This window comes from Rhinolophus sinicus, chromosome 15 (genome assembly GCF_057876585.1).
Source record: "Rhinolophus sinicus isolate RSI-liver-muscle chromosome 15, RSI-T2T, whole genome shotgun sequence".
Taxonomy (NCBI): domain Eukaryota; kingdom Metazoa; phylum Chordata; class Mammalia; order Chiroptera; family Rhinolophidae; genus Rhinolophus; species Rhinolophus sinicus.
In genome coordinates this window covers 49,762,077-49,784,703 of record NC_142515.1, presented here as the reverse complement: position 1 = coordinate 49,784,703, position 22,627 = coordinate 49,762,077, and the positions used below count along the sequence as shown (strand labels likewise).

Here is a 22,627-nt window from a genome sequence, read left to right as displayed (position 1 = left end):
TAGCATAATGAGGGAGAGAGAGAATGACATGAGATGGCCAGGTGAAGAAATTAGCGGGTCTTGGATTGAGGCAGTAGCAATAGATAAGAAAAAAAGATTAAATACAAGTAAAGTAAATAACAAGAAATCCATATCAGAATCAATCGTAATGGAACTGCAGAACACTAAAGACAAGAGAAGATCTTAAAGAAGTCACCTACAAAACTTCTCAGGATCCACAACAGAACCCAAAAGACAGCAGAATATTTTTTAGAGAAAATAATGGTCAACCTGGAATTGTGTACTAAGAAAAAAACATCTTTAAAGAACAAAGGTAAAATAAAGACTTTTATAGATGAACAAAACCTCAGAGAATTTATCACCATGGGATAACTGCAGTAAAGGAAAATGAATCCAGAAAGTCTGAGATGCGGGAAGGATAGTATGAGCTCAGAAAGGATTGATGAATAAGTACATAAAATGGCAAACACTGTCTATGTAAACTAATTATTTTATATTTGGAAGAGTTTTTAAAAAATGATAGAAGTAACATTATTCAGCTACCATAAATGTCAGCTAACAGCACGCAAGCCAGGAGTAAGGGGAATTCTGGAGTTGAAGTATTTTAGGTTTTTTTTACTATTTGGGGGAGCATTGTTAAGACATTATTTAACTTTGTTAAGCTAAATGTGCATTGTTAAAATTTAAAAGTAAGTCTAAAAATAGTGGGAATAAATTCCAAACAAATAGAAAAAGACAAAGGAACAAATACAAATTCTTTCCGAAAAGGGGCAAGAAGCATAGAAAGAAAAAGGAATAAGTAGAAATTAAAAAGTAAGGTGGTAGGAAGAAGTCCACACACATAATATTTATATGTTAATGAAATAAACTCACCAGTTCATAAAGGTATTATAAGATTAGATATAAACAAAAGTCAGCTATATGTTCTTTACAGGAGATACAGCCACAGCATAAGGTTGTGAACGGATTCAGAACAGGCCTTCCCAAAATGTGCCAAATTGGCATGTGAAATATTTTGAGCTGAAGGCAATCAAGACCCTGCAGGCTCATGAGATACTTTCACCTCTTCCTTAAATAACTTAAATTAGGGGCCTTGCCCATAATAAAACTTATCACTAGAAATAAATTTTTATGACCTATCTATGTCAGGACAAACTTCTAATTACTGAACATCTGCTCTTCTTATTGTCCTGCCAACAACCTTCCTCCTCTCTGAAGCCCCATGGTGGCTTACCTCATCCTTAGTTCAGAATGTCATCTATATCTCATTTTCCCTTTCTGTGTAAATCTCTCATGTATGTGGGATTCCTGTTAAATTTGGTTATTTTCTCTTGTTAATCTGTCTCATGTAGATTTAATTATTAGACCAGCCAAAAAAGAACCTTGAAGGGTAGAGGAAAGTTTTTTCTTCCCTCACAGTTGAAATAATAGAAAGGAAAAAGATATACTAGGCAAGTACCAAAAGAAAGCATTACAGAATGGATGGCAAACATGATAGGCTTAAAGAAAAATCCATTATTAGCAATAAAGAGGACTATTACATAATAATAGGTTCAATTCACCAGGAAGATGTATGAAGTCTAAGCTTGTGTGAATCTAACAGAACAGTCTCAAAGTAGATTAAGCCAAATTTATATAATTAATATTTTATTGGGGAGAAATCGAGAAATCCATCGTCATAGGAGGAGATTGCAACATTATCTTCCAATTATTGGTAGGTTAAGCGGCTGTAAAATCAGTAAAGATTCAGAAGATTTTAATAATTAACAAGTTTCATGTAACAGTCATCTCTAGAATTATATACTCAGCATTAAAGAATTCATGTTCATTTCAGGCACATGAAATAGCTGAAACAAATTGATTACATAATAGATCATAAAGTAAGGCTTAATAATTTTCAGTGATTTTTTTTTACCAGAAATAAGATTATTTACAATTATCAACTTATTAGAAATAACAAGAGTTTAACAAAGTGATTGACTATAAAATTAGTGTAATAAAATCAATTTGCTTTTCTATACACCTGTAACAAACACAAAACATCATTTAAAAAAGACATTATCCCATAACTCCATGCACTCGCCCCTCCCATCCTCTTTCTGCCATCTTTTTGTGCCGCCATAATGGTGTGCATTAATGTCCTGTCTGATGCTCTCAAGAGCTTCAACAATGCCAAGAAGAGAGGCAAACACCGGGTTCTTATTAGGCCATGCTCCAAAGTCATCGTCCAGTTTCTAACTGTGATGCGGAACCATGGTAACGTTGGCGAATTTGAAATCACTGAGGATCACAGAGCTTGGAAAATGGTTGTGAACCTCACAGGCAGGTTAAATAAGTGTGGAGTGATCAGCCCCAGACTGGATGTGCAACTCAAAGATCTAGAAAAATGGCAGAACGACTTGCTCCTGTGCCGTCAGTTTGGTTCCATTGTAGTGACAACCTTATTGGGCATTGTGGACCATGAAGAAGCAAGACGAAACACAGGTGGAAAAATCCTGGGATTCTTTTTCTGGGGATGTAATACATACATACAAATAAAATGCCTGCATGGGAAAATAATTAAAGAAATAAAAAAAGACATTAGCTATTTACAATAGCAACAAAGACCATAAGGTACTTAGGAATAAATATAACAATGCTCAAGACCTTTTTGCAGGAAATTACAAACAAATTGAGAGATGCCCATGTTCATTGATAGACTTAGTTTCATAAAGATGTCAGTTCTCCCCAAATGGTTCTGTGTAAATTTAATGCAATTATACACTATATATGTAATTGAAGTGAAGAGCCAGGAATAGGAAGGGGAAATATTTTAAAGCCATTACAGTAATTCAGGTGAGAAGCAAAGAAGGCCTGAATTAGAACATTAGCAATGAGAATTGATACATCGATACAAGAAGAGTAAAATCTGCTTAATTTGGCAGTTTTCTGAAAGTGGAGTGTAGGAGTCAGATGAATACTCTCCATTATGACTAAGCTGGTTTGTCTCAGGAATGCAAAGATGCATTAAGACCAGGATATCTAATAATATCCTACTTAATAGATCAAACTTAAAAATAATGTGTAAATACATGCCTAAAAGGCTTTTGATGAAATTCAGCCTATTTTTTTCATTAAAATCTTTCAGAAAATAGAAATAGAAAGATACTGCCTATTATGATAAATATCTATTTTAAAGCAAAAATCAACAGTCATATTGAATGGTAATATTTACTGGGTTTATTCCCATTATAATCAGAAACAAAATGTGGTTGCCTACAATAACCGTTAATCTTAAACACATTTTTCTGAAACCTGTGGCTAAAAATGCCTAAGCTATAAAACAGAGACAATTGAAAAGAAGACAAAAATTGTCATTATTTGCGGATAACATAACAGTCTACTAAGAGAAGCTCTGAAATTGACAAGAGAACAGTAAAAGTTCTAACCAGTGGTTGAACACAAGATAAATATCCCCAAATAAATAGTTTAGTATATACTAACAAAGTACCAGGCACTCTTTTATTTATTTATTTATTTATTTAGTTAGTTAGTTAGTTAGTTAGTTAGTTAGTTTCAGGTGTACAAAACAATGTAATAGACATTTCACCCCTCACAAAGTGATAACCCCTCTTCCCCAATCTATTGCCCCTTTGATATTGTATATATCTATTACAGTTCTATTGACTCTATTCCCTACGCTATACTCCATATCCTGTGACTATATATATATTAAATTATAGTTGATATACAATATGATTTAGCTTCAGCTTCAGGTGTACAGTGCAGTGGTCAGGCATCTACACCGTCCGTGAAGTGATCTCCCTAATAAGACATGTGCCCATCTTACATCCTACAAAATCTTTACAACATTATTGATTATATTCCCCAAACTGTCTTTCATTTCCTCTTGGCAATATTGTAGTTTACCAATTTGTGCTATCTAATCCCTTCCCCTTTTCTCCCTTATCCGCACCCGCCTCCCTTCTAGCAACCATCAGTTTTTCCTCTGTATCTCTGAGACTATTTCTGTTTACTTTGCTCATTTATTCTGTTCTTTATATTCCACATATAAGTGAGATCATATGGTATTTGTCTTTCTCCAACTGACTTATTTCACTTAGCATAATGTTCTCTGGGTCCATCCATATTGTTGCAAATGGTAAGATTTCATTCTTCTTTATAACCGAATAATATTCCATTGTATAAATGTACCACAGTTTCTTAATCCAGTCGTCTACCAGTGGGCATTTTGGTTGTTTCCATGTCTTGGCTATTGTAAATAGTGCTACAATAAACAGGGGTGCATATATTTTTTCCGAGTTAGCATCTTGGGTTTCTCTGGGTAGATACCTAAGAGTGGAATTGCTAGGTCATAAGGTAGTTCCATTTCCAGTTTTTTTGAGATACCTCCATACTGATTTCCATAGTGGCTGCACCAATCTGCAATCCCACCAACAGCACACCAGAGTTCCCTTTTCTCCACATCCTCGCCAGTACTTGTTGTTTGTTGATTTATTGATGATAGCAATTCTGACTGGAGTGAGGTGGTATCTCATTGTGGTTTTTATTTGCATTTCTCTAATGATTAGAGAGGTTGAGCATTTTTTCATATGTCTGTTGGCCATCTGTATGTCTCCTTATAAAAATGTCTCTTCATGTCCTCTGCTCATTTTTTAATTGGGTTGCTTGTTTTTTTGATGTTGAGCTGAATGAGTATTTTATAAATTTTGGATCTTAACCCCTTGTCAGATGTATCATTGGCAAACATCTTCTCCCATTCAGTAGGCTGCCTTTTTGTTTTATTGATGGTTTCCTTTGCTGTGAAAAAGCTTTTAAGTTTGATGTAATCCCGTATGTTTACTTTTTCTTTTACTTCCCTTCCCTGAGGTGATATATCAGTAAAAATATTACTCAGGGTAATGTCTTCAAATTTATTCCCTATATTTTCTTCTAGGAGTTTTATGGTTTCAGGTCTTACTTTTAAGTCTTTAATCCATTTTGAATTTGTTCTCGTATATGGCGTAAGGAGGTGGCCCAGTTTCATTTTTTTGCATGTGTCAGTCCAGTTTTCCCAGCACCATTTATTAAATAGACTGTCCTTACCCCAATGTAAATTCTTGCTTCCATTGTCATAGATTAAATGACCATATAGGCATGGATTTATTTCTGGGCTCTCTGTTTTTATGTGTCTGTTTTTATGCCAGTACTGTACTGTTTTGATTACTGTAGCCTTATAGTATGATATGATGTCAGGTAGTGTGATACCTCCCACTTTGTTCTTATTTCTCAAGATTGCCGTGGCTATTCGGGGTCTTTTATGGTTCCATATGAATTTTAAGATTATATGTTCTACTTCTGAGAAAAATGTCATTGGTCGTTTGATAGGAATTGCATTGAATCTATATATTGCTTTGGTAGTATTGGCAATTTTTTTTTTTTTTTTAAAGATTTTATTGGGGAAGGGGAACAGGACTTTATTGGGGAACAGTGTGCACTTCCAGGACTTTTCTCCAAGTCAAGTTGTTGTCCTTTCAATCTTAGTTGTGGAGGGTTCTGTTCAGCTTCAAGTTGTTGTTCTTTCAGTCTTAGTTGTGTTGCCGTTGCTAGTTGCAGGGGGCACAGCCCACCATTCCTTGCGGGAGTTGAACCGGCAACCTTGTGGTTGGAGAGGACACACTCCAACCAACTGAGCCATCCGGGAGCTCAGCTCAAGGTGCCGTGTTCAATTTTAGTTGCAGGGGGCAGAGAGCCCACCATCCCTTGCGGGACTCGAGGAATTGAACTGGCAACCTTGTGGTTGAGAGCCGATTGGCCCATGTGGGAATCGAACCGGCAGCCTTCGGAGTTAGGAGCACGGAGCTCTAACCGCCTGAGCCACCGGGCCGGCCCCAGTATTGGCATTTTAACTATATTAATTCTTCCTATCCATGAACATGGTATGTGATTCCATTTATTTGTATCTTCTTTGGTTTTTCTCTTCAGTGTTTTATAATTTTCTGAGTACAGGTCTTTTACTCCTTTGGTTAAATTTATTCCTAGATATTTTATTGTTTTAGAAGCAATTGTAAATGGGATTGATTTCTTGATTTCTACTTCTGATAGTTTATTATTGGTGTATAGAAATGCAACTGATTTCTGAATATTAATTTTGTATCCTGCTACTTTACTAAATTCATTTATCAGTTCTAATAGTTTTTTTGGGGAGTCTTTGGGGTTCTCTAGATATAGTATCATGTCATCTGCATATAAAGACAATTTTACTTCCTCCTTTCCAATTTGGATGCCTTTTATTTCTTTTTCTTGCCTGATTCCTGTGGCTAGAACTTCCAGAACTATGTTGAATAAAAGTGGTGAAAGTGGGCAGCCTCATCTTGTTCCTGATCTTAAGGGGAAAGGTCTTAGCCTTTCCCCATTCCAGGCACTCTCGTAGACACCATAAGGAATACAAAACTGGTACAATGACCCTTACTGTAAGGACCTTAAATCTATTTAAGAACTAAGCTATTAAAAGAAAACACAGGTCGGTGGGCTCCACACAAGGATAATGGTGACTGTGCCTCGTCCTGAAGCCGCACAACTCAGTCTTTCCTTGTGTGTCTCTGATGCCTCGTGAATTGTAAAAAGGTACCCATCTACATGCTATGAGAGACAGGGAATGGAAAGAGGACTGGAAGTCATCTATCACACCTAGGTTCACATATGCCATGGGAAGAAGACAGTGGACAGAAAAGCCAGGTTACAACCATAGTCACTGCAAAGGAAAGAAGAAAAAGCAAGAGGAGCATGTGAATGTGACCAGATGACACTGTAATCTCTTTAGCCACAAAAGGGCCTGAAAGTCTCTTCTCTATTCAGGTCAGGATTATCTTTTATACATAATTTGGAACAAGTTGTACTTCCATGATGTCTTTTTATCTCCAGTGCATAAAAAAAAATTGTTTTTATTATTTTATTTTTGAGTCAGTAATCAGTGGAGGAGGAATACTTGGTAGTTTGTTTTCTCAGTGTCTATTTACAGAGAGTCTTCATGCCAGTGCCTGGTGAATCTTTTATAGCCTCTGCCAGGATAAGGTCACCATTGAGGACTTAGGATAGAGATGAGGATGATAACTGGAAAAAGCCATAGATGTACTAAAATTCCAACAGCACCATCAACGGAATCTAGAGACAAAGAAAATAAATGCCAAGAAACAACAAAAAAAGGAGAATATGTATTCCATGTAACTACCAATACAACTTTGATGAACTAATGAAACAATTTTTGTGTATGGGAAACATTTTTGGAAAACTTTATTTTTTCCAGTTTTATTTATCAATTTCATTTCCAATACAAGTGAAAGGAATATAACTTGGATATATGGTTAGGCACTTGATAAAATAAACACATTTGCAGAGTTAAATTGATATAAAATGCTATAAAAATTTGTTCAGAAGATATTTATGTGGGTTTGTGGCTGAGCTCAACCTCAGAGTTCTGCTAGCTACATAAAAGCATGCGCACATAGAAAGTTCTCAGAATTCCTAAAAGGTCAGCTTTCCCCGCAAGCTTCCAGAAATCCTTAAGCTTAAAGACTGTGAGAAAAACTACTCTTGATGAAAACCAGGAAGGGATTGTCATGGGTAGGGAAATTAATTACTGCAAATAGTGGATTATATATGTTTAGACCAGTTCAATATGTATAAATTAAGTAAATAATTATCTCTAGTGTAATTTTCAGAAGCACTGTGAAGTCCATTGTAGCTAAAAAAATATCTTCCAACAGTCTGCCTTGAAATTCCTTCTATAGTTGGTATTTCAACTAAAGCCTCATGTCCAGGTAATACCTTTTAGAATATATACCTTACCTAGGAAGGCTAACATAGGTAAGACCAATAATTCATTAACCAGGCTTAAGTTACAAAAGCTCTCTCATCTAGGAGAGAGCTGGGTTTTGAAAACAAGAGGTATAATCTCAGCTTTTGATGGTGTGGGCCATACTAACATTTATTGTCTGAGAAGGGTTGGGAACCTGAGTGGTTAGGAAGAGGCTTTTGGCCTCCAAACTGATTTGTACTAGAAATTAACATTATTTTAATATGCATCAAACACTATTCATCAAACTGAACTTAATAAGTGATATTAAATAGATACATATGTAACAGAATTCTTTCTCATACCAAAGATAATATTTTTTGTTTAATGAGGATTATTTGTTTCCCCTGATTTATAGAGGCTAAATCAAACTAACTTCAGTACGTAAGAAAGGAAAGAACGGAAGGAGGGAGCGAAGGAGGGTGGGAGGGAGGGAGGGACGGACGGAGGGAGGAAGGACAAATTTTAAAAATAGAAGAAAACTAAGTAGGTGTTTGATAAGTGACATGAGAAGGTCACTACTGCTAAGAGTATAAATTAGTACAAACTTTCCAGAAAGCAAGCTGGCACTTTATTCTGAGAGTTTTATTTTATACTTCTTGGACTTGCTGATTCTCCCTATAGGAATTTTTCCAATGGAATTAATCAGATACATGGGCAAATATCTGTATGTGGAGATATTTTTTCCGGTATTGTGAATAACAGTAAATACTGGAAACAATCTAAATATTCATCAAAATCACTGGTGGGGAAAAAGATTGGAACATTTGTAGAATAGAGAATAGTATGGATCTACTAACAAGTGTCTTGGAAAAATGGAAAACATTCACTGTAGAGTATTTGTGTGATGAAAATGGATTATAAAACAATGTGTAAATATGTACATTTACTTTCCCTCCCCCCTTAAAAGTGGGAAGAGCGAGCAAGAGAAAAATAAATAAATTAATCTGAATACGTAAAAATCTTATCAGTGGTTGTTTTCTGGATAGTAACTTTTTTTTTTTTTTTTTAGCTTATCTGATTTTTTTTAACATTGTTATAACAGGCAGGTGTTATACTTGTTCAGGTATACTTGGTATACTTGGCCAGGTCAAGGTCAGTAGTAGTCTTTTGTTTCTAAATGGCAGAATTATGGTTTCACCTAGTTCTGTTTCACTGTAATCCATGTATTTATGATGGGGCAGACAAGTAGATGAAGAATGATTGGAGACAGACTCTTTTGAGAAGTTTGGTGAAAAGATGAGAGAGGTGTGTGTATGGATGTAATTAGAATTAAATTCCACAACTATACAGCCAGCATCACTGTTATCTTCCTTTCACAGCCAATCTTTTTTTTTTTTTTACACCTTTTTTCTTTTTTTAAAAATAAAGCCTTACAGATGGCTAAAGTGAAAGTTAAATGGCCCTCTTCTCCCTGCCCTGACTCTCCCAGTTTTCCTCCCCAGTAGATTGTGAGCAGAGCAAACAATGCTGAAGAGTCCTTGTCTGTGCATATTATTTTACACAAATGGGATCCCATTACGCATATTATTCTACAGTTCATTCTTGTCATGAAATATTACCTAGACATTACTTTTATGTCATGTGTATGACATACACAATGAAATACTGCTACATAAGTCTTCCTAAATCATAGCCTATACAAGACTTACTTGCTTAAAAATCTCCCATCATTTCACAGTGTCTTTTAAATTAATTCGTATTCCTCAGACGAGCATTCAAGATCTTGTGGTCTGAATCCAACTTACTTTTCAACTTGATCTTCCACTATTTTGTGCTTGCCCCGAGTCCCAATCAGCTTCATTGCTTACTGATGATCCCCTGTGCCTTTGTTAATCTTGTTTCTTGTGACTAAAATTTCTCTCATGTTACTCCTCATCTTTTTGTGTTCAAATGCTGTCTTTCCTTCTTGCTCTCCTCTCTTCTTCTTTTCCTCAAATAGACGATAAAATTGGAGAGGGGACAGGGAGTATGTCTTACTCATCATCGTATATATTCAGTGCCTTTTATAATTCATGGCTCATAGTAAATGTTCAGTGAATGTTTGTTGTTTTCGTAAGCCATTTACTCATTCAGCTGATAGACCAGGATGATTTGAGTAGAGTTAGCTTCTTGTTCTAAGCCCACCCAGCTCTCGTCTCCTCCCCATTTAAATTACCCAAAGCACCTTGTATTGCTTGTGTCTTCTTTATTGGTGTCTTAATAGACTGTAAGCTCCTTAATAACAAAGACTATGTTTACTTAGTTTTGTATTCTTGTAGCGACTAGCAGAATGCCTATCAACAGTAAGCACTCAGGAAATATTAATTGGATACGACTGAATTATATGCACCCCTATGTTTATTGCAGCACTATTCACAATAGCCAAGATGTGGAAACAATCGAAATGCCCATCGATAGATGACTGATAAAGAAGTTGTGGTATATTTATACAATGGAATATTACTCTGCCATAAAAAAGAATGAAATCATACTGTTTGCAACAACTTGGATGGACCTAGTGGATATTTTGCTAAGCTAAATGAGTCAGACTAAGAAAGGCAAATACCATATGATCTCACTTACATGTGGAATCTAAAGAACAGAATAAACGAACAAACAAAACAGAAATAGGCTCATTGATATAGAGAACAAACTGATGGTTGCTAGATGGGAGGGGGGTAGGGGATGAGTGATAAAGGTGAAAGGATTAGGAAGTATAAATTGGTAATCACAAAATAGTCACGGGGATGTGTAATACAGTATGGGGAATATAGTTAATAATGTTGTAAACAGTAGTGTCAGATGGGTTCTAGACTTATCAGGGGAATCACATCATAGATTATATAAATGCCTAACCATTGCTCTGTACACCTGAAACTAATACAAAATAATACTGAATGTCAACTATAATTAAAAAATAAATAAATATATATATTATATAGATATATAATTAAAGAAGACACAAGCTATATATATATATATATATATATATATATATATATATATATATATATATATATATATGGCCGTGGGATGTAAAGTACAGCATAGGGAATATAGTCAGTGGTATTGTAATTGCTATGCATGGCGTCGGATAGTAGACTTGTTGGGGTTATCACTTTGTGAGGAGTGTAAATGTCTAATCATTATGTTGTTTTGTACACCTGAAACTGATAATAAAGATAAATAATAATTTAAAAAACTGAATTAAATTGGGGAAGAAATCCCAAACAAAAGCCTGAAATTTGAGTGGTGGCCAGTTAGCTCAGTTGGTTAGAGCGTGGTGCTGATAACACCAGGGTTGCTGGTTCGATCCCCACGTGGGCCACTGTGAGCTGCTCCCTCCTTAAAAAAAAAAAAAGCCTGAAGTTTGTACTATCTAAGGAATCCGTGATCATTCTGCAGTACAAGTCCATATCTATAAAGATGGCTCTAGAATGCTTGAACTTTGTAGCACTTACAGGCCTTTAAACTAAGAGCTTAAATTTAAAGCATTAATAACTGGCTTCTGTTTTCAAACCCAAGCACTATCTATATGATAAAGCTGCTTAAGAATAATTTATTATTTTTTCATAGCAACCATTATTTTCAGTTCAATTATGAGGAAGCAAAGGCATAGAGAGAAGCTTTGTGACTCATTCAAAGTTTAACAGGAAAGGATCAATGAAGTAAGATTTGAAAGACTATACTGTTGGAAATATACTGACATTGTCAAGTGTAGTATCCATGACATCAACCTGAAATTTAGTGATTGTGCCCAAGTGCCCTGATGTTCTTTTAATAGAATTCCAAAATATTTGTCTTCTGTGAATTCATGCATGCATGCATGCAACAACTATTTATTGAGCATTGACTATGTGTCAGTTAGGCATTAATTTAGGTGCCAGAATAAAGCAGAGAGTAATATAAGGAGCCAACCTTACTGGAGCGCACAGTGAATTGAATTTAGAGGAAAACGGCTGCCAGGAGACTTGGATTCTGGTCCCTGTGTCCTAACTCTGAGCAGCTCAACCTGTCTGTGCTTTGTTTCTTCTTGTGTAAAATGAGCAGGTTAATCAAGAACTTTTTAGGGTTTTTAAAGGTCTTTTAGTCCCTTCAAAGTTCAGAGTCTGTAAATTAGACAGAAATCTTAATTTTCCAGAAAGACAAAACTGGAGACTGGTTTCTTTCATTTAGTTTTAAATTTAATTTCTTTCCTCTAGTGTTTTTTGCTTCCTGTTTCTGTATAGCCGAACTCCTCCCTACCCACTTATTTTTCTTTAACCTTCTGCTATGGTTTGTAATTCAGGTGGATTTTATAGTGCTTGTTATGTTCAGACTTAAATTATGTTGTAGTATTTAGAAATATTTCAAAACTTTACGGTTCTGTGATGGTGTTAGTTAATCAGAAACTTTGGACCCAATATACTGTAGGTCTTTGCTTGGAGGTACACACACACAGTTAATTAAATCAATAAACTAAAATCAGAGTTATGTGCAGTCTGAATATATTTTATTTTCCCCTAGGAATGTCGGAACAAAGTCATTTTCTTGAATCAGTCCTCTTTCTCCATCCTTACCAATATTTTATTGGCTAGCCACTTCTATTGCTGGTTTAAACTCCTCTAAAAGGTATATAATATAAAATGACATTTAAGAAAACTTTCATGACATGGATAAATATTCAGGGAATATTAAATGAAATAAGCGAGTTATAGAAAAATGTTTTGTCTTTTAAAAATTGTTACATATCTGTAGAAAAAGACTTAAAAATTATATAATAAGGGAAGTAAAAGCTAAAATGAATGAATGGGACTATATCAAACTAAGAAGCAAAAGAAACCATCAACAAAATAGAGGCAACCAACCGCATGGGAGAAGATTTTTGCAAACAACACCTCCGATAAGGGGCTAGTATGCAAAATATATAAGGAACTCAACAACAGAAAAACAAACAGTCCAATTAAAAAATGGGTAGAGGACCTGAATAGACATTTTCCCAAAGAAAACATACAAATATGTTCAACATCACTAATCATCAGAGAAATGCAAATAAAAACCACAATGAGGTATCACCTCACACCAGTTAGAATGGCTGTCATCAACCAGACAAATAATAAGAAGTGCTGGAGAGGCTGTGGAGAAAAAGGAACCCTCATATACTGTTAGTGGGAATGCAGATTGGTGCAGCCGCTATGGAAGGCAGTGTGGAGGTTCCTCAAAAAATTAAAAATACAATTACCATATGACCCAGCAATCCCTCTCCTGGGTATCTACCCAAAAAATCTGAAAACATTTATCCGTAAAGATATATGTGCTCCAATGTTCATTGCAGCTTTATTTACGGTGGCCAAGACATGGAAACAACCAAAATGTCCTTCGATAGATGAATGGATAAAGAAGTTGTGGTATATATACACAATGGAATACTATTCGGTGGTAAGAAAAGATGAAATAGGACCATTTGTGACAACATAGATGGATCTTGAGATTATTACGTTGAGCAAAATAAGTCAGACAGAAAAAGCAGAGAACCATATGATTACACTGATATGTGGTATATAAAACTGAAAACTAAAGAACAAGACAAATGAAGAAACAAAAACTCATAGACACAGACAATAGTTTAGTGGTTACTGGAGGGTAAGAGAGGAGGGAGGTAGTAGATGAGGGTAAAGGGGATCAAATATATGGTGATGGAAGGAGAACTGACTCTGGGTGGTGAACACACAATGCGATGTGTAGATGTGCTACAGAATTGTACACCTGAAATCTATGTAGCGTTGTTAATAATTGTCACCCCAATAAACTTTAATTTTTTAAAAAATATATAACAAAAGTTGTGTTCATCTGTGGATGATGAGGTTATGTTTTCATTTTTATGCTTTTCTGCATTTTCCATTTTTTTCTGTAATGAATAATATGTATTATTTTTGTAATCAGAAAAATAATTAAGATAACTATGTAAGGAAGCACAGCATGTCTCTTAACTGGCCCCTGTGCTTTAGTTTTCCCCCTGGTATCTTGCTTCTTACAAACCCCCATTGGTTTCCGGTGGCCTGCTAAATAATACCCCAGCACCCCCGGCCCACTGGAGCCTTCACAGCCTGGCTTCAGCAGCCTGCCTTTCCATCTCATTGCTGCCCTTTCCTCTCTGCAGAATTTCTCAAGAATCCTTGAATGTGTCATGTTCTTTGGTATTCAGTCTTTCAGTTGTTTAGGACAAAAATCCTTCTAAAGTCACCTTCAACTCCTGACTCCTGTATATCAGAAAAGCTACCACTTCTCACCACCTCAACCACTGCCACCCCCACTGCTACTCCAGCCACTTGGGTGGTTGCGACAGCTCCCTAACTGCCTTCCAGCTTCCATCCTTCCCTCCACCACATCTGTCCTCCAAACAGTAGTCAGGGATTTCCTTTTAAAATGTCAGCCAGATCATGTCATTCTTCTGCTGAAAACCCCCCAAAAGTTCCCCACCCCATTCAGAGTGTAAGCCACAGTCCTTACAAGGTCTAGGAGCCCAGTGCAAGCCCCATATGACCTGACCCTCCTTATGTCTCCGACCTCATCACCTCTCCCTGGTTTCACTCCATACACTGGCCGCTTGCTTTTCTTCATCCTGCCACTCACATGCTGCCTCAGATGTCTGTACTTACAGTTCCCTTTCTCTGGAATGCTGTTCCCTCAGGTATCTGCTCAAATGTCACTTTATCAGGGAGGCCTTCCTTGATCACCATATCTAAAATAGTACACTTACACCCCATCGCATTCTCCTCCCTCTTTTCCATTTCATTATCTTCATGGCATTTAGCACCACCTGACATAGTGTATTTTCCATCTGTCTGTCTCCTTCCACTAGAATGTAAGCTGCTCAAGGGCTGGGACTTGTTTTGTTCACCTCTATTCCCATCACCTATGAGCACATCAGCCCTTCCAGTCTGCTTTGAGATCTTGTTCTGTCAATTACCTCTGTTGCCTAAAATTTCATCTTCCTTGTCTATTGGATAATTTCTTGTTGTCATTAAGCATTTTCAACTCTTTCTCCTCATTGAAAACAAACATAACCAACTTGCTCTCAACTCTGTATCTTCTAATTATGAAGGCATTTGTTCTCCCCTTCCTTTTAAGTTTCTTGGAAGAGTTTATGTGCATTAATTCCCCCTCCCCCCATTTTTCCCTTGGTCCTCTATAACAAGGCTTCTATTTCCAGTGTGCCAGTGAAATGTTCTGATTGTGAGAAATAAGTAGGCATTTTTTGTTCCTTTTCTTACTTTACTTTTCTAGAGCATTGTGCTATACTGATTATTCCTTATTTTCCCCTTGTAATAGTTCTCCTTTCAGCCTTTCTGAAGCCTTACTTTTCTTATTCCTCATCCTTATTGATGGTCTTTGCTGGTTCCTTCTCTGCCCCTTACATAGGAGTATCCTGTAGGGCTGTATCCTTAGGTCTCTTCTTGGCTCTGAGCCCCCACTCTCCACTAGGGCTGCAACTGTCCTTTGCTTTTAACTACTATTTGTGCACCAATGACTCCCAGATCTGTATCTTTCGCCCACATTTTTCTCTTGCACTTTAGAGTTGTATTTCCATCTCTCTCTTGGACATACCCTACTTGATATCCCGTGGCACATCTTCAAAAATGTACACAGTATTAACACTTCCGACACCACAACTCAACATAATAACAATTGCTTCTTCACAGTTCCCCCCTTGGCAGTGAGTGACCCACCTGGTCATTTCGCAGACTCTGGGGAGTGACCCCCACCGGCTTCCTCTGTCTCAGCACTGCCGTATCGGAGGGTCCTTCTCGCTCACATTGCTCTTTTCAATCCATTCCCTTGTCTCGGTTTTCATTGCCCCTGCCATAGTTTAGATCTTCATGCTTTCCCCCTTTGTAGCACTGTCCTTAAAGCATATACTCTAAAGCCAGACTAAATAGACTCTAATTTTGGATATGCCACATATTAGTTCTATGGCTTTGGTCAAGTTTCATAACTTCTCTGTGCTTCAGTTTCCCCATTGGTAAAATAGCACTTCACTGTGACGATTAAATGAGCTCACATATATAAAGTGCTTCGAATAGTGCCTGACACATTGTGTTTGTTGTTGTTTGTACTATTATAGTACTGCCCAGCTGACCTCTGTACACTGGTCTCTACTCCTTCTAACGCATTTTCGACTCTGCCACAGAGTCAGCTTTTGAAAATGGACATCTGACCACATAATTCCGTTTTAAAAAATTTTTGTGGCTTCCCATGGTCCAACCACTACTTATATCCTGCTCATCACCACTGTCCCTTTTCTCTCTCTGTTATGTTAAATAATTGGCCGTTTTCCACATCAGCTGTCACCTTGCGTGCCGTGGCATCATTGCACATGCTGTTTCTCCTGCTAGAAGTCAGGTCCTTCCTTTCCTGTTTTATCTGGGAATATTTAATGATCCTTCAAGACCATGTTTGTTTTATTTTTTCACATTCAAGTTTCACTTTTTAATCAATCAAATGCATCAGTTAACCAATCACAGCCAGTAGTTACAGAAAGCCAAGGATAATGGTACTCTGGCGGATTAAGACAAATGCGAGAATCACATGCTCTTAAGGAGCATGCAATGCGGTAGGAGAACAAAACAGACAAACTTGAAACACTGAGGGTCCATCCCTGAGAATGCTAAGCAGAGCACACCTTACAAGTGGGGCAGCATTTCAGAGGACAAAATCACTGCTCATGGATATGGGGGAGTCGGGTGTTAGGGTAGTTAGGAGGCTTTGTGGAGAAGCGGGATTTGAGTTGTGCCTGGAAGGGTGGTACGGGTGGCAACTGTGGCCCAGGGAACAAGAAGCACTGAGGTGGCAGTTGTCAGGTTGCTAAGTAGAGGGAGCATGTTGAGCAGTGCTGGGGTCATAGGCTGCTCCGCCGCATGCTGGGGTGGACAGAAGAGTCCCTGGGGTCTCTAGAGCAGGGAGCGTCCTGAGGAACTGGTGTGTTGTCATGTTGTATCTCAGGCCAAGCCGTCCTGGTGCCTGAGGCAAAAGGAGAACTCAGTAGCACTCATCCCATTCTTATTCAGAATTCTGATATTTTCTTCATTGTAGATTATTTTTTGCATTAATTTTGATTTTTAAAAATACTACATTAAAACATGATTTATTTTGGTTAACTGCATTTTGGGGCACCCCCTTAAATTTTGTGCCCAAAGCAAGTTACCTCACTTGCCTCACTCTGGTCCCAATACTGTGTTCTATTTCTGAAGTTTGGTGGAGGAGACGTGGGTGTTTCTTTTATTATTATTATTATAATTATGGCTTACACATGTTATAAATATTCTTTGGTTAATAGTATTTCATAGAAACAATTAAGGTAAACAAATTAGAATTTTGAGATTAATTCGGAACTTTGAAGCCTGAAAACCATAAAGGGGAAAAGAATCGTCTGTGCTCCTGAGTCAGTCTCTAGGGGAGAATAACTCCCTCTTGCTGCAGTGTATGCAGTGGTTGCAGAAGAGGGCTGTTTGGCCCATGTCTGAGTGGGTGAAATGTAACGGGGGGTGGGGGTACCAGAGGCTGTTGTCCACTTGGAGATAGGCCTTGAGCAACTCAGCTGCTGCAGCCGGAATGATTGCCAGACGCGAGCTCCCACAGCTGGGCCACACAGGGTGGACTTGGCCCACACCTCACATAAAGCAGACCCGTCCAGCCCTGCTCGGGGAGACGCCGCTCACTGCTCTCCACAGGGCCATGGCCCGAGGAGCAATGGAAGATTCATGAACTCTCTAAATATCTCAGGGCTACTTGCGTCCAAGAAAAGAAGTGGTGTTTGACACAAAGAGTAGTACTAGTACATCTAAATATGTAAGATCTAAAAAAATGTGAGATCTATTGTTCATTAGTACGTTAGTGACTGATAAAAGGTTCTTTTGAGTCAGAGAAGTCAATTAGCACGCGGCACCAATCTCCAAAACAGCCAAGGAAAGGTTGAACGGTGCAGGCTCCTCCCAGTGCCACAGGCGCGCTGCTCTGTCCTTTGATGTGGACCTCCCCGCCAGTGCCCGCGTTCAGTGAGAGCTTCTCCGGGCTCAGGGTGGGTGTCCTGGCACAACATGTGAAAGCTGCAGGCTGAATTTCACTGTCACGTGAGTGAGTGGTCACAGAAGATGGCTGCTTCCTGAGGCCGAGGACCAAGGTCTCCACCACACACTTGCTGGGATAATGACCCCTCTTGACGGCACAAGAGGCAAAGAATTAAAGGGGCGATAAAGAGTTTTCCAGACAAATAAAAGCTGAACAAGTACATCACCACTAGACTGGCCTTACAAGAAATGTTAAAGGGAATTGATTCTTCAATTGTTGAGCAAAACATCTGAATGGAATGAAAACTTCCTCTGTGAGAATTGATGCTGGTGGAGGTATAGGAATGAGTGGCTGTCATCGAGCTAGAGCTCACCCACTGCAGAACTCGTAGTGCTCAGAGCCACGCAGAGCCCATATGGGGAATGTTATGCAGCCCGGGGTTTTCTTACATGTAGTTGTCTTTGTTGGTACTGTACTTCCACCTCATCGAAACATTGGTACAGACGATTGGGATCTTCACAGTGCATGTGCCTTCCCAGTGACGAAATGTCTCGGAGTCGTAGCGGACCACATTTGATCCTGGCGCAAACACATCAGCCACAGGAGCTTTTGGTTTGTGGCTAGAGGAACCAATAAAGCACTTCCTTTTAGGCAACTCTGGTAAGCCAGGCTTCTTGAGCACTACTCCCAAAATGATAAACTTCCATGTTTCTCAAAGACCATGTTTAAAGTTTCTGTGAAAACCTGGTCCTCTCCAAGTCCTCATATACAGTTGATTACTCCCTTCACACTCCCTGACATGCTTTGCAGTTATTTGTTTCCATGTTTGTCTTCTTCACGAGGCTGTGAGCTTCATGGTGCTGGGCACCGCAGGGCCTTGTACAGTGATTAGCCCAGCGCAGATGCTCCATAAACGTTGCTTAATTAGTAATCAGGGCTAGAGGAGTTTACTAAGATTTCTGTACTTCTTTCTTCAATTCTTCAGGCTGCAGGAATTAGTTGATCGAGTGCTGGAACGTTTTCAGGCATCTGGACTAATAGTGAAAGAATGGAATAGTGTGAAACTCCACGCTACAGTCATGAATACTCTATTCAGGAAAGACCCCAATGGTAAGTCCTCCATAGAACTGTAGCACATTTTGTGACCAGCAAGGCTGTATTATCTCCCTGGGGTTTAGGATGGGCTGTCAACGGATTTCTGATACATCTTCTTTTTGAGATGTGTTAGCTTGTTTTGATGAGTACAATGGAAGTGTGCAGAGGCTGTGTGGTATTCCAAATCTTATTTCTGTCACACATGGAATTGCCATATTTAGCAAGCAGAAATAGAGGATGCCCAGGTAAATATTAGGTAAACAGTGAATAATTACTTTTGTGTAAGTATGTCCTGTGCAATACTCGGTGACTTATTTTGAAAAGAAGAAAGAAGAAAGGAAGATTAGCTAGTAAAAGTAAATGTTAGATCAGTGGTTTTGAGTGAGGGGCAATTTTGCCCCCCCACAGGACATTTGGGATGATCTGGAGACATTTTTTGGGTTTCTCCAGGCATCTTAGTGGGTAGAAGTCAGGGATGCTGCTTAGCCCTCTATGGAACACATAGGACAGCCCCACAACAAAGAGTTATTCAGCCCAAAATATTGATAGCGCCATGGTTGAGAAACTTTGTGTTAGAGTAATGTTTTTTTTCCTTCATGGAATCTGAGCCTTCATATAAAAATGTTGTGTTTTAACACTTGATTTGGGATAATAATCTACATTTCTAAAAGGATTCTTCTTTTCTTTCCATCCCCACCCACCAAGTGAAAGCTTTTCTAGCTTATTTAGTGTCTGTCTGATCAAGAATTACAAATTCAAGTTATATGCAGCTTTCCCCTTCCAAGACCTCTTGTTTAAAATATACCAACACCAAAATCCCATATTCAGGGTTTATTTCCTTTGTTAGGACCCTGACCTTGGTTTTTAAATATCTGGGTTGGAAGAGGACTCTATCAGGACTCGAACCCATAAACTATTTGTAGATTTATAGTTTAGGACAATTTGTGTGTCTTTTTTTTTTTAAAAAAATCAAAATACATCTTTCTATATTTCTCTTAGATATATACCAAAGATCCCAACTAGAAGTCATTTAATATTAACCCCATTTGGTTAGATCCATTGTAGGGCCAAGAGATAAGTAGCTATCCAATTTTTAGTTCTAGTGTTAATGTCTTTTGGTGCTAGATTGTGTTTTATTTTAGACTTTTCTAAATGAATCAGTATTTTACCTTTGGGAGCAGTGAGATCAAAAAAGGGACAAATGGCTCAGTCAAAGCCTATATAGACTCTGGGGAGTTAATAGAATCTAAAGCTCCTGTTATCATTCGGATGGAATATATTTCTGCAATACATGTCTGAATATTGTCATTTGGACAATATTGTCACTTGGACTGTCCAAATGACAATATTCAGACATGTATTGCAGAAATATATTCCATCCGAATGATAACAGAAGAATGTTTGAAATTCCAGAAAATAGTATTTTCTGGAATATTTGATATTTGTACATTACAAATTTAGCTTGTCCATTGGGAACGTTTAAAGGAATTTCTGGTATTTATCTTGTTCCCCACATGGGTCACTGTGAACTGCGCCATCCACTAGATTGAAACAACTACTTGACCTGGAGCTGATGGGTCCTGGAAAGACATACTTAAATTAATAAAAGTTAAAAAAAAAAAATCTGCCTTAAAAAAAAAAATTCTTAAAAAAAAAGTACATTCATGATCCAGTAAAACTTTCTGTGATAATAGAAATATTCTGCATCTGTGATGTCCAATATGGTAGCCACTATTGTGGGTATTGAGCACTTGAAGGTGGCTAGTGAGACTGAGAAAGTGAACTTTTAATTTAATTTAATTTAACTTAAATTTAAATAATCACATATGGATAGTGGCTGCTGTTTTGGACAATGCAGGCAAAGACAGTGTTTTATTAGACGTTTCATACTACCAGTAGTGCAGTCTGCATCTGTCCTGGTCCTTACATTTTAGTTCAGAGCTCTTAACAACTATACCCTGCCCATTATTAACTAACCTCTTGAAATAAAAGAGTTATGTATGAATCTATATCTTCTAAATTGTGTGGATCCAGATTTATATTCAGTTAGTGCTAGAGCTTCAATAAGAAAATGTTCTGTGTCCAGTTTAGTTACCCTTTCCTACTTATAGCTATTTTAAATATAACAACTTTCAGATATAATTCATATACTACATAGTTTTCCCATTTAAAGTATTTAATTCAGTGATTTTTAGTCTATTCAGAGTTATGCAACTGCCCCACAATCAATTTTAGAATGTTTTTATCACCCCCCAAATGCCCCCGTGCCCACTGGCAGTGACCCCATTTCCCCTAACCCTCCAGTCCTAAGCATCACCAGTTTGCTTTCTGTTCTGTGAATTTGTTTTTTTTGGATATTTCATATAAATAAGATCATGTAATATGTGATCCTCTGTGACTGGCTTCTTTTAATTAGCATAATGTTTGCAAGGTTCATCCATGTTATAGCATGTATCATACTTCATTCCTTTTATTGCTGAATAATATTCTATAGGATATTTATGGATATGCCACATTTTATTTATATATTCATCAGTTGATGAACAGTAGTGGTTTCCACTTTTCGGTTATTACGAATAATGCCAGTGTGACCATTTGTGTACAAGTTTTCGTGTGGACATATGTTTTTATTTCTCCTGGGTATGTACTTAGGAGTGAAATTGCCAGGTCATAGAATAACTCTTACGTTTAACTTCTTGAGGAACTGCCAGACTGTTTTACAAAGTGACTGTGTCATTTTACATTCCCACCAACAGTGTATGAGGGTTTTAATTTCTCTACATTTTTGCCAATACTTGTTATTATCTTTTTGATTATTGCCTTCTGTGGGTGTGAAGTGGTATCTCATTGTGGTTTTGATTTGCATTTACCTAATGGCTAATGCTACTTATAGATTTTGAACCTGCCATTAAATATTTCAATCTTCAGATATGATTGCTACTTTTTATTATTATTTAGTATAATTTACTTTAAAATTTCACATCTCCCCTTAACAGGGGACCTATTTTTAAGCTGTGAAATATCAGTGGAATTGGAATCTTTGACTAAGAGACTACTCATTAGAGAAATGGTCCTATAGCTACCCAGGTATAATTCCAGTGGACTATCTAAAATATATTATGTTCCTGGAGTGAGCACTCTGGATACATTTGGTCAATTCTGACTTCGTAGTCTCCATACCTCTATATAGTAAAAGACCATACTCAAAAGTGGAAATACAAATATTTTTGAAAGTCTGTTGGTGGGCAGGAAAAGGTCGACATTTTGGAAAATACTCTGACAGTTAAATAATTCTTGAGGATGGTTTGAATTTTCTATATGCTGGATTCTTCTCTGTGTTAAATTTTTACATGAAAGGGACATAGAATACGGTGTTCCATGTTTTCTTTCCTGTTATCCTTTGATATCCTTTTCTTGCTATACTCTAAGGACATCTTTTGAGATAAACTAGCTAAATTAACTGAAGGAGTTAGAGTGTGGCTTTGACGAGACTAAGGTCATAGATCTGTTGCATTTCTGTGTAGAATGTCTGTAAGGATACCTTTGATTGCAACTGAAGGGGTCTTTCTCATTTTGGGGGAGTTCTTAAATCAAGCCAAAGCATGACTGCCAACATGTTTGACTAGTTGATGTGTGAATTTTTGTGTATTTTTACATATTTAAAAATAC

The 22,627-nt window shown here is 37.5% G+C and overlaps 1 protein-coding gene and 1 pseudogene across 3 annotated transcripts in view; both read left to right on the top strand.

Annotated features, from left to right (window-relative positions):
- ASCC1 (activating signal cointegrator 1 complex subunit 1) overlaps nt 1–22,627 on the top strand; it is a 91,004-nt gene that overhangs the window by 47,125 nt on the left and 21,252 nt on the right. For all 3 annotated transcript variants that reach the window (XM_088792053.1, XM_088792052.1, XM_088792051.1), the window contains exon 8: nt 18,849–18,973. In XM_088792053.1, the coding sequence (XP_088648179.1) occupies nt 18,849–18,973 (125 nt within the window). The remainder of the gene's footprint in view (nt 1–18,848; nt 18,974–22,627) is intronic.
- On the top strand, nt 2,079–2,939 carry LOC109454805 (small ribosomal subunit protein uS8 pseudogene; annotated as a pseudogene).